Source organism: Aythya ferina (assembly GCF_964211825.1).
Source record: "Aythya ferina genome assembly, chromosome: Z".
Classification (NCBI taxonomy): domain Eukaryota; kingdom Metazoa; phylum Chordata; class Aves; order Anseriformes; family Anatidae; genus Aythya; species Aythya ferina.
The window spans coordinates 34,229,994-34,245,357 of record NC_140299.1 but is presented as its reverse complement, the minus strand read 5'-3'; the positions used below and the strand labels follow the sequence as shown (position 1 = coordinate 34,245,357).

The 15,364-nt window shown below is 36.9% G+C and overlaps 1 protein-coding gene across 14 annotated transcripts in view; it reads left to right on the top strand.

The window, feature by feature from the left end:
* The window catches only part of NFIB (nuclear factor I B), a 191,257-nt gene that overhangs the window by 130,565 nt on the left and 45,328 nt on the right, over window positions 1-15,364 (top strand). For all 14 annotated transcript variants that reach the window (XR_014686895.1, XM_084503142.1, XM_084503138.1 and 11 more), the window contains exon 7: window positions 14,224-14,355. Coding sequence is in view for 13 of the 14 variants with exons in the window: in XM_084503142.1 (XP_084359268.1) it covers window positions 14,224-14,355 (132 nt within the window). In the remaining variant the exon portion in view is untranslated. The remainder of the gene's footprint in view (window positions 1-14,223; window positions 14,356-15,364) is intronic.

Genomic DNA, 15,364 nt, shown 5'->3' with positions numbered 1-15,364 from the left:
GGTATCCACTGCTTCTCTGGCCAACCTGTGCCAGTGCTTCACCACCCTAACAGTAAAGAATTTCTTCCTAATATCCAATGTAAATCTATCTTTTTTATTATTTTATTATTATTATTATTATTTTAGTTTAAAGCCATTACTCTATGACTACATTCCCTGATACTAAGCAACAACATTATTGATTTCAGTTTCATTGTCTTTGTTTTGAATGTGATGGAAAAAAGCATCTAACTTCTGACTTGAAATAAATGTCATTTTTTCATAGAAATAGAAATTAAATGTATTTTCATAGAAAGAGAAATTAAATAGATTTGAAAGATTCTTCTATCATGAAAGCTATACATATCTTTATTTAGCTGCATTTGTAAAATAGCAGAAACGACATTACAGTGATAGTTTGGAACAGGAGATAGTGTCAGCAAGGGAGTAGTAGGTAGCTGAACCAGGCTGGCATAGTGTAGTTGAATTATGAGTTTCATTTGGTATCTAAGAGTAATCTAACATTTTGATAGTCAGAAAGAAAAGCACAAAGCTTAATGGATACCATGGAAATATAATGAGATTAAAAATATGGCAGATGAAAATTTGCAGTGGTGTGGAAAAGATCAAACTTTTACTGCTGTGAAAAATAAATATCATACAGTTCAGTAGGTAAGTAAACATCAGAAGAGGTGACTGTAAAAGCGATTCTCATAGAATCCTCATAGTTTCTACAACTCCTCTAATGTGTAGGTATGGATCATGAAGTGTAGGCACATGACCACCATTTATGGTTGGGCCAGCATGTGGCATTTGTGAAACTAAGAAAAAGAAATATAACCAAACAAAATCTTCCTCAGACCACAGTCTACTATCAGTTGTAGAACTTCAGACTTTGTCCTTTTGCTTTTAACAGTCTTCTTCCTGGCATACTACTTCCATAGGTGTTCTGATAGGTTTTCCAGATGTATTTCTCAGAAAATTTTAGGAGAGGTGGCTGTTTTAAAACTAAATTCTGAGCAGAAATTAATAAGCATATCAAAACAAACAAACAAACAAAAAAAAACTATAGATGGTGTAAGGGTGGTCAAAGCCAATCCATAAAGGATTATGAGCTTAATTTCCCCAAGCTCTAGTATTGCTACGTATGCCATTATCATAGAATCATAGAATGTTTTGAGTTGGAAGGGACCCTCCAGGGTCATTGAATCCAACTCCTGCTTCCACACAGGACCACCCAAAAATAAGAGCATGTGTCTGTGAGCATTGTCCAAACACTTACTGAACTTTGGCAGGCTTCATGCAGTGACCACTGCCCTGGGAGCCTGTCCCAGTGCCCAACCACCCTCTGGGTGCAGAACCCTTCCCTAACCCCCAGCCTGACCCTCCCCTGTCCCAGCTCCATGCCGTTCCCTCGGGTCCCATCCCTGTCCCCAGAGAGCAGAGCTCAGCGCCTCCCCTCATGAGGGAGCCGCAGGCCACCATGAGGCCTCCCCTCAGCCTGCTCTGCTCTGGGCTGAGCAAACTAAGTGAATTCATGCGCTCCTTACATGTCTTGCCTACCAGATCCTTCACTGTCTTTGTAGCTCTCCTTTTGGACCCTATCTAACAGTTTTATGCCTTTTTTATATTCCGGTGCCCCAAACTGCACACGTACTTGAGGACAGGCTGCATGAGCGCAGAGCAGGACAGTCCCTTCCCTTGACTGTCTCACCGTGCCATGCCTGATGCACCCCAGGATAAGGTTGGCCCTCCTGGCTGCCAGGGCACACTGCTGGCTCATGTTCAACTTCTTGTTGACCAAAACCCCCAGATCCCTTTCTGTGGCACTACTCTCCAGATTCTTATTCCCTAGTCTGCACATGTAGCCGGGTTTCCCCTCCCCAGGTGCAGAATCTAGCAGTTGCTCTTATTAAAGTTCATAATGTTGGTGGTAGTCCAGCTGTCCAATTTGTCAAGATCTCTCTTCTAGGCCTCTCTGTCCCCGAAGGAGTTCACAGCTCCTCACCATTTATAGTCATATACAAACTTACTCACTAGACTTCAAGGTCCTACAGCCATATAATTTATGAAAATATTACAGAGAACTGGCCCTAAAATGGACCCATAGGAAACCCCACAAGTGAGTGGTCACCAGCTTTATCTAACCCTTTGAGCCTAACCCATTTTTATGTTATTCTCAAATAAAGACATTAAAATACTTAACCAAAATCAGTTTTAAAAATAAATTCTAATTTGTAGTTATTAAAGCGAGATTATAGCTACTAATGGAAGAAAACAAAAGCTTATCGAGATTATAGCTACTAATGGAAGAAAACAAAAGCTTATGAAGTCATTATACTGTCTTGGAGTTTTACTAAAATGATTTGCAAAAGTTCAAAATATTTAAAAATATTTTAAAGTATGTATATAACCACAAAAATATGTATTACAGTTTCAAAACCTGATTTAAACAGATTATCATGAATTTATAATCTGTTGGTTTTGAATTTATATACATTTAATCATGATGGGAATATTTTGTAGTTTGTGCCATTCTTTTTGCTACATTAAAATACTTTAAATATAATTATTTTGCATGATTTTTTTTGAAATTTTTGAGGTCTTCCCTCAGAGCAAGCAGGCAGACTTATATCTGCAAAGATTTATCCCAAACCTTTTGTCTATTAGCTTTCCAAGTAACTAATCATCCTTCAAAAATGTCACAGAATCACAGAATCACAGAATTTCTAGGTTGGAAGAGACCTCAAGATCATCGAGTCCAACCTCTGACCTAACAGTAACAGTCCCCACTAAACCATTTCCCTAAGCTCTACATCTAAACGTCTTTTGAAGACTTCCAGGGATGGTGACTCCACCACTTCCCTGGACAGCCTGTTCCAATGCCTCACAACCCTTTCAGTGAAGAAGTTCTTCCTAACATCTAACCTAAAACTCCCCTGGCTCAACTTAAGCCCATTCCCCCTCGTCCTGTCACCAGGCACGTGGGAGAACAGGCCAACCCCCACCTCGCTACAGCCTCCTTTGAGGTACCTATAGAGAGCGATAAGGTCGCCCCTGAGCCTCCTCTTCTCCAGGCTGAACAAGCCCAGCTCCCTCAGCCGCTCCTCGTAGGACTTGTTCTCCAGGCCCCTCACCAGCTTCGTCGCCCTTCTCTGCACCCGCTCAAGCACCTCGATGTCCTTCTTGTAGCGAGGGGCCCAAAACTGAACACAGTACTCGAGGTGCGGCCTCACCAGAGCTGAGTACAGGGGGACGATCACCTCCCTAGCCCTGCTGGTCACACTGTTTCTGATACAAGCCAGGATGCCGTTGGCCTTCTTGGCCACCTGAGCACACTGCTGGCTCATATTCAGCTGACTATCCACCATCACTAAATGGTGGATCACTAAATGGTCACTTATGTCAAACCATAAGAAAGTGAACACAGTGCATTACTCAGAAATAGAAACCAAACAATGCATTTAGGAGTTTAACTTCTGTGCCTACTTTAAGATCTTGTGCAAGGCATTTGTTTTCTCACATACCTTGTTTTTTCCAAATTAATGTCTTATTAGCATCAAAAATGTCTGGCTCATGCCTTAGCTTATTTCTACTGATTGGAAACATATCTAGATATAAACAGTAGTGTTCTGTAAATCTCTAGGCTTCCTTTTTCCAATTTATTGTTACTGAATTTTGTATGTGTATCTTTAACAAAATTCTGATTTCCTGCAACAGTGTACAAATACCTTGTGAAATAGATTGAAATTGCTGCATGGTTGAGTTTGATGAATGTTTTTGAAATTCGTACCAGGTTAAAATTATGTAGAGCAAAACCAACCAACCAAATATTAACAACAAAAAATCTCCGTCCTTGTGTGGAGGAGGAAGTTACTTAAAATATAACAAAATAAACAAACAAAAAAGTCAGAGTAAATAGGCTAAGAAGTGCTAGTATACTTCATGATTTACTAACTGATAAGGAAACAGGATAATTTTTCCTTAAGTTCCTTAAGAACTGAGCACGTTGTGCACACCTGTGGCTTCCCATCTAAAAGCTAGCTTGACAAAGTTAATTAACATAATTGCAAACACTTCCAGCTGTTGTTCTTGAGACCTGTTTTGCTGTTGTAGTGTTACAGCTCTGTGTGTTGTAAGTAGATAACAGGCACTGTCATCAATGCACACTATTGTCGTTAAAGCAGAGAGATTTGTGTGAATTTCTGTAAAAGTCAGGGGTCTAGAAATACAGAATGTCAATAGTGAATTTTAATTTTACAGTTTCTTCATCATCTCTCTCACACACCTCACCCATCTCTACCAACATTCAAGAGTCAAGCTGCCAGCATACCATTAAAACTGAAACAGCTAGACCACCTTCACCTGTTTACTGGGCAACAGCTGTTGGATCTTCTCAGGTCCCAGCACTTATTGCTGAATGTTGCTGAATGTTCCACTAGACTCTTGTCCCCTTTTTTTTCTCCCCACCCACTGGGCACTCATTTCTCATTGGAGTCCTCCCTGATAGTCCTTTCCTTTTTGGGCCTTCTTCTCATGAACCGTCAAAGATGGATGTTCTCATTTCTGAAGTGAGGGAGCTAAAAGAGGAAGTTGTTAATGTGATCCAAGAGTTGAGAATGGTAACAGATAACCTTGGCTTTTTGGTGCCCTGTGCTGTTCATTTTTGTTTGTTTGTTTGTTTGTTTGTTTTTTCCCCAGATTCTCTCGGTCTTTCTGACGGTTAATGCTTTAGACTCAGTCTCCATCTAACAGGTGTATTCATCTTATAAAGGTTTACTTTGATGAATATCAGTTAAATGTGTTTTTGAGTTCTCAAAATTATTTTATGTCAAAGCATGTTTTAAAGTGATTTATGTCGTCAGTAACTTCTATTACACCTGCCTTTGTAATCTTTAATATTTCAAAATTTTCTTTAAACACTGTGTACACACACATCATATGTATATAAATATACATATTTATATACAACTTATGAGTCTATCTGAATTTTCTGTTTTTAACTGGTACAGTGTATGCACAGTAGTTGAATGCCGAAATGATTCATTTTCATAATGTCAATGGTTTTAACATTCTTAAAGCAAGAGGTACTTCTTATCAAGAGTAAGTTTTCAATATGTATTTCCAGAGAAAATTATTTGCTGTGTCTTTCTGTTTATAGTCAACTAACATCTATTATGTTGAGAGTGGCATCCTGGTAGCAAACAATAGTATTAATGAAGACTTGCTCAGGAGGTCACAAATTGGGCTCACCTAGTTTTTCCTGGTTGCAGAACAAGATGTTAGTGATCAATGATTGTGGGCATTGTCTTCTTGAAAAATCAGTGGTTCTACCATGGTAGTTTAAAAAATGAAATGAAATGAACATATAGAGTTTACTTTTGTTTCCATAGTGTCAAGTTTACAAGAAAAACTGACAGTACTTGAAGTAAGTTAAACATTATTTTTGTAAAGATGAAGGAGCTTTTAAGAGTTATTTAATTTAAGAGATATTTTAAATTTAAAAGATAGAAAGAGAAAATAATCCTTGAACAGGACAGTAAAAACATTATCTTAAAATGAGTAAAGTAGCTTGTACATCAGGAATATTTACCACATCTGTTACTGGGTGAGAGTGTTATTATGTCCATAGTCACTACAAAAATAAAGCAATTTGTTTCCTCAGCCAAGTACAAACTGGGATGGCTTAGAAAATCAGTGGTGTACAATAAATAAATAAATAAATAAAATTATATGGATGCATTTGATCCTGGAATTTTATCAGAGATCTAGGATTTTTCTTTTAAAAAGCTTTAGACTAATTTTCAACTTGCTCATAAGTTTCTTTAAAAAAAATAAAATAAAAAGAATATTTTTGATCTTTGGATGTGGCTTTTATTTGCTTAATAAAGTAATTGGAAAAAAAACCTTATAGGTTCTTTGTCTTTTATTTTGAAAAATATAATGTGGCAAGACCTATTAATAATATACTTATAGCTAGTATAGTCATCTGCCAGTGGAAGATGTAAATGCAAAAGGATATTTTTCATAAATGAATAACACTTATTTAGTTACTGAAATTAACATTAAAATTAACATCTTAGAGCACGATTTTGTCCAGGAGCTGTTATGTGTACTTGTCCTATTCCAATGTTAGTGAATAAGAGGGTTCAGTATTAGTTTTGAAACTGCTCAGGTCCTCTGAATATCAGAAATTGCAGGTTCAGTATTATTCTGTATGATCTGGCCTATCTTTGGTTACCAAAAGAGTAGCTATTTAGAACTTTAGGAATAATACGTGTCTGCATTGTCTATTTTTCCAGTCATGGGATGTTCATGAGATTGAAAATCAGTGCACATGCAACTTTTTTTAGGCACTTGTCCTTTTTGTCTATATGTATAGAATTTTTGTTTCTGTGCTATATACATTGATAAATTTGAAAAGGTTCTTCATTTGTACTTTTAACTACTTTATTGCAAATTGTATCAAACTTGATCACAGTTGTATATGAGTTAATGATTTTATCTCAGTTCAAAACCATTCCCCAAATGGATCTATAATTAAATTAATATACCTCACCTATTAAACCATCCTAAATTTACAAATATAGACTATAATAGTTATAAAAAGGAGATGCCATAACCTAAATGGTTCTAAATTAACAACTTACCTTATATTGTTATATTTAAAATACCTCCTTAATCTTATTGCATTAGAAATTGTGAATGCTTTTCTGATTTATGCAGTTAAGGTTACGATATTTATTTCATTTGCTAGGCCAAGTTCTTTGGATTCTCAGTATTAATAGGGTTCTATAGTTCTGTATTTTTCCTTGGATTTTAGATGACTTTCTGTAGGATAATTTAATAAATGACTAAAATGTATTCTAAACTCTGTGTAATTTGTTTGGCTTTTTAATTAGATTTTCTCACAGTATCCCATAATAATCTTTTACCACAACTATCTCCTGGAATTACATCTCTTAGCAACGATTTTTAGATTTTATTTTTCTTCCCCTTCTGAAGAGAAGAAGAAAAAAAAAAAAAAAAAGTGAAGTACCTAAAGTATAGTCTAGTTACTTAAGGGTTATTTATGGCAGTACAGAGTACTTGGAGCATCATGTGAGCTTGGAAATAATAGTATATGCATTCATTATATAATATTCTATGAAGCAACAACATTGTGTGTTTGGTTTCATGCTTTTTATCTCTGTTTCCAAAGTAAGCCTTACTATTTCCAGTGCCTACTCTGTGTTTGACTGGTAGCCATGCTACTCAGCTTTGAGTTAATCCTGAATATTTCCCATATGACATTTGGTGGGCTGTGCTGGTGTAGAGGATGTTGGATAAACAGCTTGAAGTTTTGGGAAGAAGTGAGGCAGGAGGGGCGGTGGAGGTGAAGTCTGAACTCTGTTGCTGGTCCCTGTGGGTCACTGGAGAGCTGGTGGGCACAATCAAACCATAGATCAGAATTTTACTTTTCAAATGGTAGAGCACATATTTTTTAATTTCCAGGAATTGTACTGAGTTATGCTCATAAAAGGTTGGATACATGTAAGTAAATAAGGCTAGTTGCGCACAGCAATAAAAAACATCCATCAACTTGTTTGCATATAGACTTTATCTATCTGTCTGTCTGTCTATCTATCTATCTATTTATCCATCCTCTTAACATGCTTGAAGTTACAAGGGTAGGTAGATACAATCCTCCTGTCTTCTGTCTAACCTCCTTCCTGTTTAGGAAAAGAAAATCATCAGTTATTAAATACCACAGAATGTGAGGACTGGGCAGATAAACTGTTTGCAGTACTCAAGAAGTTTTATGGGTATAAGGATGAGAAAAATGACTTCTTCCATCTGAAGAGTTTCTGAACTCATGGTATTTCAGTTGGCTAAAAGTTTTCGCATGCCTTTTTTCTCTTAGGTATATCAATGTTTTTTGAGAAATGCAAAATAAAGTAGAGAATGAACAAGGAAATAATTCAATTGCCATTGGGAGGAATTTGTTCTTGTTTTGCTGTCACTTTTCTAAATTGGAATATCATTTAGTATTTTGCTCACCAGCTTGAAGTATTGAAAATAGAATTGGGAGAAATTCTAGTCTCGTTCCTCTTATTTTTTTCACTATCAATCAGGAAATACAATGTAATGAGATGGTTTAGCTGCAGTGAAATAGCACAACAACACAACAGAGTGTTAGATTTGCCTTGGGCATGGCTGCTGATAGGATAACCAGTGTCACAGTCTGATAGACTGGTTTCTGCAACATTAGAGGTGTGCCTGTAAAAATAACATTGGAGATATATAGGCTGATCTGAAGATAAGAGATTATCAAGTGTTTGTACACTGAAATGTTCTACTCTAGTATAAAATTTTCATACATAAACTGCTTTTCTACACTTCATGTAGAAACAAAAATAAAACTGAGGTTAAGTTTTTAAACTTGAAGAGAGCATCTCTCTTCAAACATTCACCCTGGTTGCTCCTCAAGTTCAGAACACTCACAGCTGCTGAGCGATATGCATACGTGTCTTCTTATAAGACTTCACTGCTTCTCATAAAAGGGAAATCACAAAAAGGGAATCTTCACACTGAGAGTTCCTAGGCGTGTCTCAGAGAGTCATTATACAGAACTGGTCATGATGATTTCTTGGTTGATTTTCCTCACAGGAAAACATTGATCATGAAAACTGATTTTTTTTCTTTTTTCTTTCTTTTTTTTTTTTTTTAATGGAAATAAATCAATTGCTAGGATGGCTTCTCTCTGGTCCAAAATAAAACTTATAATGAGGGAGAATGAGACACTAATAAACTAATGATTTGGAAGGACACATTTCAATAATGGGAGACCCAGATACGAAGTCTAATCTCTGCCTGATGCTGAACAGGAATGCAAGCAAAGTCTTTCCAGGCATCAAGCATTTGGGATATCCAGCTGTTGAGGTCTTTTTCTCTATTTACTCACAAAAAAAGTCATGATTCCGTTTTTGTGAATAATAAGAATGAATTAAAATATCTTGATTTTTAGGATTCTAGTTTTCCATCTATCCCCAGTGCTAAGCCTTTAGAACAGACATACCAAAGCCACCTTCTTACATGAGATGTGTTTGTACTTTAGAGTCACCTAGCTGTCCATATTCTGTGTTAGGTGCCTTATTAAGACATAGAGAAATACTAAATATCTACAATGTTAAAGAAAACTCAGCTGAGCATGTCTGAATATTGGTGATGCTGCTGTGCTTGTACAGAGTGGCTCTGCTTGTTCTTTACAGGCAGTAATGTAAAACAAAACTGTTTCTTTTGAGCACACTGGATTTGTCTTGATTCATCATTGTCTTACAACTATCCAATGTGAATTCAAAATCTTACTTAGATTTTCCTATTTTCTTCACACGAGTGTACCTACTATATGTGGTAGAAGCAGGGGAGGGTGAGTCCCAACTGTATGATGTATGTGGTGTACTCTGGCACCAGAATTAGCTCAGGTACAGCCTCTGGAAAATGATCAGTTCATTTAAAACTCTACCTTGAAGAGATGACTCTAATTGCTTGCTGCTGGTGCTATGGACTCCATAGCTTTCCTGCTTTCACTACACTTCCATAAACATTTGAACATGGTTTTATCTTGATTTCTCCGGAGGCAATGCAACACTAATGAGTTGTAAATGATCTTAAAAGATTGCTGTCTGCAGGACTGTACCATGTAAGAGAAGACCAGTGAAAACAGGCTGTACAAAATATATCAATAAGTAGAGATAAAGAATAAATTGGATTAAAATAAATTTAATATTTGTTTATGGCTTCTTCATACCCTGCTTTTCAGCATGTTTCATGAGCAAGAAACAGGAGCTGCCATGATGTGGTATTGTACAAGAAAGCAGATCAGGCTGACCAGAAACAGGCCAGTGGATGTTTGAACTGGCCTGATTCCAGACGAGTTCTCCTAACAGGTGGCTTGCTGACTGGTGTGTCAATGTGACACTCATCCAGTGAGATGACTGGATCAAAGGCTGCTTCAGACTGAGGAAGAGGGTCTTTGCTTTGATGACAAAATTGCCAAAACTCATGTCTCATTAGTGTTTCCTAAGGTTCTGAGGAAGCAAAAACCAGTTTAATTAAAGGCTGATGTAAACAGGTTTCTGCACACATTCCCTGCAGCATTTTAGCACATTAGAATTGATCAAAATTATTGCCTTGGGCTGTCTTGAACAGATATACATCTGGAGCACCATTTGTGCAAGCTGCTGATGAGCAGACTACATACGCTATGCTTCACAGCAGCTCCACTGCCTTCCTATGTACTCATATCTACCTTATTGGGCAATGAGATGATATAACTCCTGTTTACTTGAAAAATACATTTTATTTTTTTTTATGAGATGCTTTAAATTTAAGACATACTACTGTTTGGGTCTGTGCATACTGTATCTTCACAGTCATATGAGAATACAGAAAAGAATGACTTGGAATAGGATGGAGAATTAAAAAAAGAAATAAGCCCATTTTTTATATTTGAAGAAAATTCTAGGCAGTACAGAACACAGTGTGTTCTGATTAATGCTGACCTTTTGATAACTTTGTCTAAGTGTTTTTGGCATCTTTCTGCTCTTCATATATACTTAGCATTTTTCCAAAAGTCTAAAAATAAATTACACTGTTAACTGTTTTATTTTCATTCTTCATGTAATAATGATTGGAATCCCATTCCTGAAACTTTGACAAAAACTTGAGAGCAAGTGGCCTATTTTTGAGACCTCTTGTTGGTCACTCATTATGCAATTAGCAGTATAAAACTAAGCTTCATGAGCAACTAGACAATATCTCATGAATTGGAAAAAATCACGGGTGCAAAATGAGAACATATGTGTTTTCCATTATGTAAAATCTACTGGTAAAATTACATGTAATCTCACTTTTGCTTTATTTCATTCTGCTTTATTTAAAGTCACTGCCTTCTGAGGCTAAACTAAAGATAGTGGAAGAACTACTTTGCCTACCCCATGCCCCACAATTTTCATTTTTGTTACTGGTAACTCTCCAAAGAACTGTTACTAGCATGCTTTCTTAAAACAGTTATAAACCACGTCTATTGGTCAAGGAGAAGATGGCTTAAGCCTTTCCTCCTAACCTGTACAACCAGTTATTGTTCTGGCTGTCTTGTCAGCTACACCTGTTACTCCACAGTAAAAGGACCATGAGTGCTCTGCTGTGATGTCGTGGGCACACATAGTGAGAGCAGCAGGGGGAAGTGGCTATCTGAATTACTTCACAATGGCAAGGGCATTGTTCTAACAGAGGAGCTGCTGTGTGCACTTCAGGCATTACTCTTTTCAGTTGCCTGTGCTATATACAATACTTCTGAAAGTACTTCATAGTGGTGTGCCACACAATGTACATTAAAATCTCTGTTCTGGCAGATAATGAATATTTTTCTGGCAGTGCTGATTTTTCTACTAATGTCTACCAGTGGCATTCACCTTGATGAGGAAACAGCCTTCTGCATGAGATGTTCATTGTATTTGCTTTGTAATGTGCTGTCTGACTTCAATGTGCTGACTACAATTCTTTTCTCTGTAAAGTAGGAGCAGAGAAAAATAACACATTTTTAAAGCGAATGCCAGGGTTATCATAGTCACCAACCTCCTTTTCAGTAGATCCTTTTCAAATTAGTGATACCCCTGGGGGGCTAATGGATACTCTGATTGCATTGCACTTCATATAGCATTCTTCTTCTAAGTAACTAAAATATTTTGATTTTGAAAAACACAACAACTTTTGCTTGTTTAATGAAGTAACAGTCACCGACCACATTAAATCTCTGCTGCATTCCAGTAATCAGAGCTGCTGACACATGCAGAACTTCAGGAGCTAGACAGCTCTTTCTTTCATAAGTTCCTTTGCTGAATATGGGCTTTGCATAAGGAAGAGATTTCCCACCTCCAACCCATGATGTTTTTTGGTGCTGTCTTTAGTTTAGTTTGTTTTGTTTTGTTTTTTCCTTAAGGAGCCTCAACTGCAATATTTTTAATTTGAAATAAAATTCAACTCTTTGTACATTCTCTTGTTTGCAATAGGCTATACATGGCGAAGTCAGTAAGATATGTGGTTACTTGTAACTTCTGTGACAAGTGCTGATGAGCAGAGGGCTGTAGTGGGAGGCTGTGTCTATAGGCTGTCGGGAACACTTTTTCTCAGACTGTAACACTGCAGTGTTTCTGCAGAGACAGACTGTACATACAGTCTTTGTACCACAGTACAAAGACAGTAGTTTTATTTTGTCCTGTAACTCTTATAAAACCCTACTTCTGTGGAGGGATGAGAACTTTCTTGCTCTGATGAAACTAGGACCTTATATTAAGAAGCTAGAGCTGTTATGCAAGCAGAAAACAACAACAACAACATAACAAAATATTTCAAAGTCATTCCATAATTAATGTGTCCTTCTATCATGGGTTGCTTATGCAAAACTTAGTTTAAAGGAATTGAGTCTTACATTTTTAGAATGGATTTCTTAGCTTAGAAGAATGTGTTCCACCAAAACTCTAACCATTTGGCACTTGCATTTTTGCTGCCTGCTGGTAGATTCAAAGAAATAAAATATCTCTCCATTTTCTTCCTCAGCAGCAATTAATTTGAAGTTTCTATAAACAGCTAGAGGTGCCCCTCTCTGTACTCAGGGTTTATGATAAAAACAGAAATTTGTAATAGAACAGTATAATAAAAAACACACAGCAGCCTTTGTCATATCTGTTAAAATTCAGTGAGTTCTGAGTGACTTTATTGTAAAGCCATTGCTTGGTCATGTTGACTGCTTCCCTGAATAAAATCCTTTCTCAGTAGCCTTTCTGAGAAGGTAAATATTATAGGGTATTATAGGGCACACGTTGCAGCCGAGACCAAAGGAAAATGGGGAAGCTGCAGGGAGGGAGTGGTGGGGTACTTGCAGGGTCTGGTCTGGGCCTGGTGGCAGTGCCTATGCAGAGCTCAGCAGTGGTGGCTGGGCAGCTGGGTGAATCAGTCTCTCAGTTTGAGGGTAAGGCTCTCACAGTCAAACACCACAGTTAAGCTACAGCCTGTACAGAAAGCACTAGTCCAATTTGGTCTCAGTAAGGTGCTCCCATTTCATGGGGATCTTCCAAGAAGACTTTTTGTCCCCTAGAATAATACAATACGGTGTGTTAGTATTAGATGTGCCAAAAATCACTTTAAGGAGGAATATGGTACACATAGGAAAGTCAGCTGCAACATGGCCCCAATCCAGTATAGTACTTAAGAAATGAGCTTTACTTTAAACATGAGTTAGTCCCATTGATTGGAAATGAAACCCACTTATTCTGCTAATATGTGTCCTATAAAAATATTAAAATTAACTTTGAAATAATTTACTTTGATGAAAAGTGAAACAAATGCCTCTTAATTAATTTAAACTTTTGGAAGGAATTCAGTGTTTTTTGTTTGTTGGTTTGTTTGTTTTTTTCTTTTTTCTTTTTTCTTTTCTTTTTTTTTTATTTGCTTTATGAAGTATCAGTAACCCTATGTGATAGAAATTATTTGTTTATCCCTCCTATTGTGTTATCTTCATGTATTGAGCTCTGAAGAGATGATTTTGTTGATAGGGAAGGAAGAGGTGGAAGGCCCTACTTGAGACATGGAAAACACGAAATAGAGAAGTGAAAGTATCCTTTATTCTTAGGAAGGTTACATTGTTTCACTATGGTTTTGGAAAGGGTAAGGGATAGGTTTTGAAATAACAGAATAATAAATACCATAAAACAGCATGTGTATAGCAGTTGCCCTACACACCTGAGTGTAGGTGTTCCATTAAAAAATGCAATAACTATTACATGGCTGTTGAAGGAGCAGATGATTTGGTGATGTTATGGGGAGTTGTGAAGTGTCTAGGGAGGTTCTGAAGACATTCATTTCTTCACTGTTTGGGTTGTCTGGCATGAAAGGAATGTAGTTTCTGTTTTGCAGGACAAAGACCAGTTAGTGGATTATTATTCTTTCTCAAGTTGGAAAGTGATAGTTTAAAATTAGTTTATTGGTCATAGGGGAGTTGGGTCACCAAGCAATATTTATGCAAGAACTGCAAAAATAAACATCTTCAGTTTACAAAATCATGTGTTCTGGGATGGACTTCTAAGCTAATGACACTGTTTTTTTTTGTTTGTTTGTTTGTTTGTTTTTGTGTGTGTGTGTGTTTTTTGGTTTGTTTGTTTGATTGATTGATTTTAATGTATTTATTTACTTCTCTTATTGCAGATATGTCTTCTCCTACAATGAAGAAACCTGAAAAGCCTTTGTTTAGTCCTACTTCTCCCCAGGATTCTTCACCAAGACTGAGCACTTTTCCCCAGCATCACCACCCAGGAATCCCAGGAGTTGCACAGAGTGGTGAGGATTATGGAGGAGAAAGAAATTCCTCCCTGTTTCTGTTGTGTGTTCTCCTTTTCTATTCTCTGAACATGATGCTTTTTTTCAGAATTACTTGGAGACCTAACCCCATCTATATTACTGGTGAGAGTAGAAACAGAACTGAATATGTTGCAGAGGTTAGGGAAACCTTGCAGAAATGGTCATTAAACTCAGTTCAGGTAGTTTGACTGCTGCGAGTCACTAAAGGGATTTAGGATTAGCCAGTGAATAAAACAAGCTGTAAACTACAATAAGAAAGTGATGGAGGAAAAATACTTGCAGTCTTTTCTCCTTCCACTTGCATCTTTTTTTATTGTTGTTGCTATGATTGTATTGTAGTTAAATATCAGAATAGGTAGGATTTCAAACAAAATAAATCATAATCACGTTCATTATTTGATACAATGTGTGAAATAAATACCAGTGCTGCTTTTCAATGCTCTATCTAAAAAAGTAGAGTTCTGATGAATGTTTTTCAACCACTGTATTTTTGAAACCCGTAGTAAATCCATACTAAAATTTTACTTAAAGTGTAAAGGAAATATGATGGACTGCATGTTATCTTGAGAGCATGAGAGGAATGACATAGAAATTCCAGCGTCAGGGTCTGTTTAATTTTAGAAGTGAGAACCCTGATTCTTCATATGAGAACATGATACTCAGAAGTCTCCCCTCAGTGGCTCATCATGACTCCCTATAAATTGCATATAAAAGGATTCATTTATTGAGCAGAGCTGGGTGACCTGAGGAGTGAAGCAGATCTGAGCACTCCCTTTTATTTAACATACAGTTCTTCTTTGAGAAGTATCTGTTTTGTGATCTCTCAGATTATTTCAAAGTCTTATCTTTTAATTCACATGTGACGACTACTTTCCCCTTAGCATCTACTTACTCTGCATTGTGAAAGTTAGCCTGGATTCTTTCTGGTCTCTGTAAGGTTTCCACTATACTCGGTCACATCAGAGATGATGGATGAGATGGAGTGGAT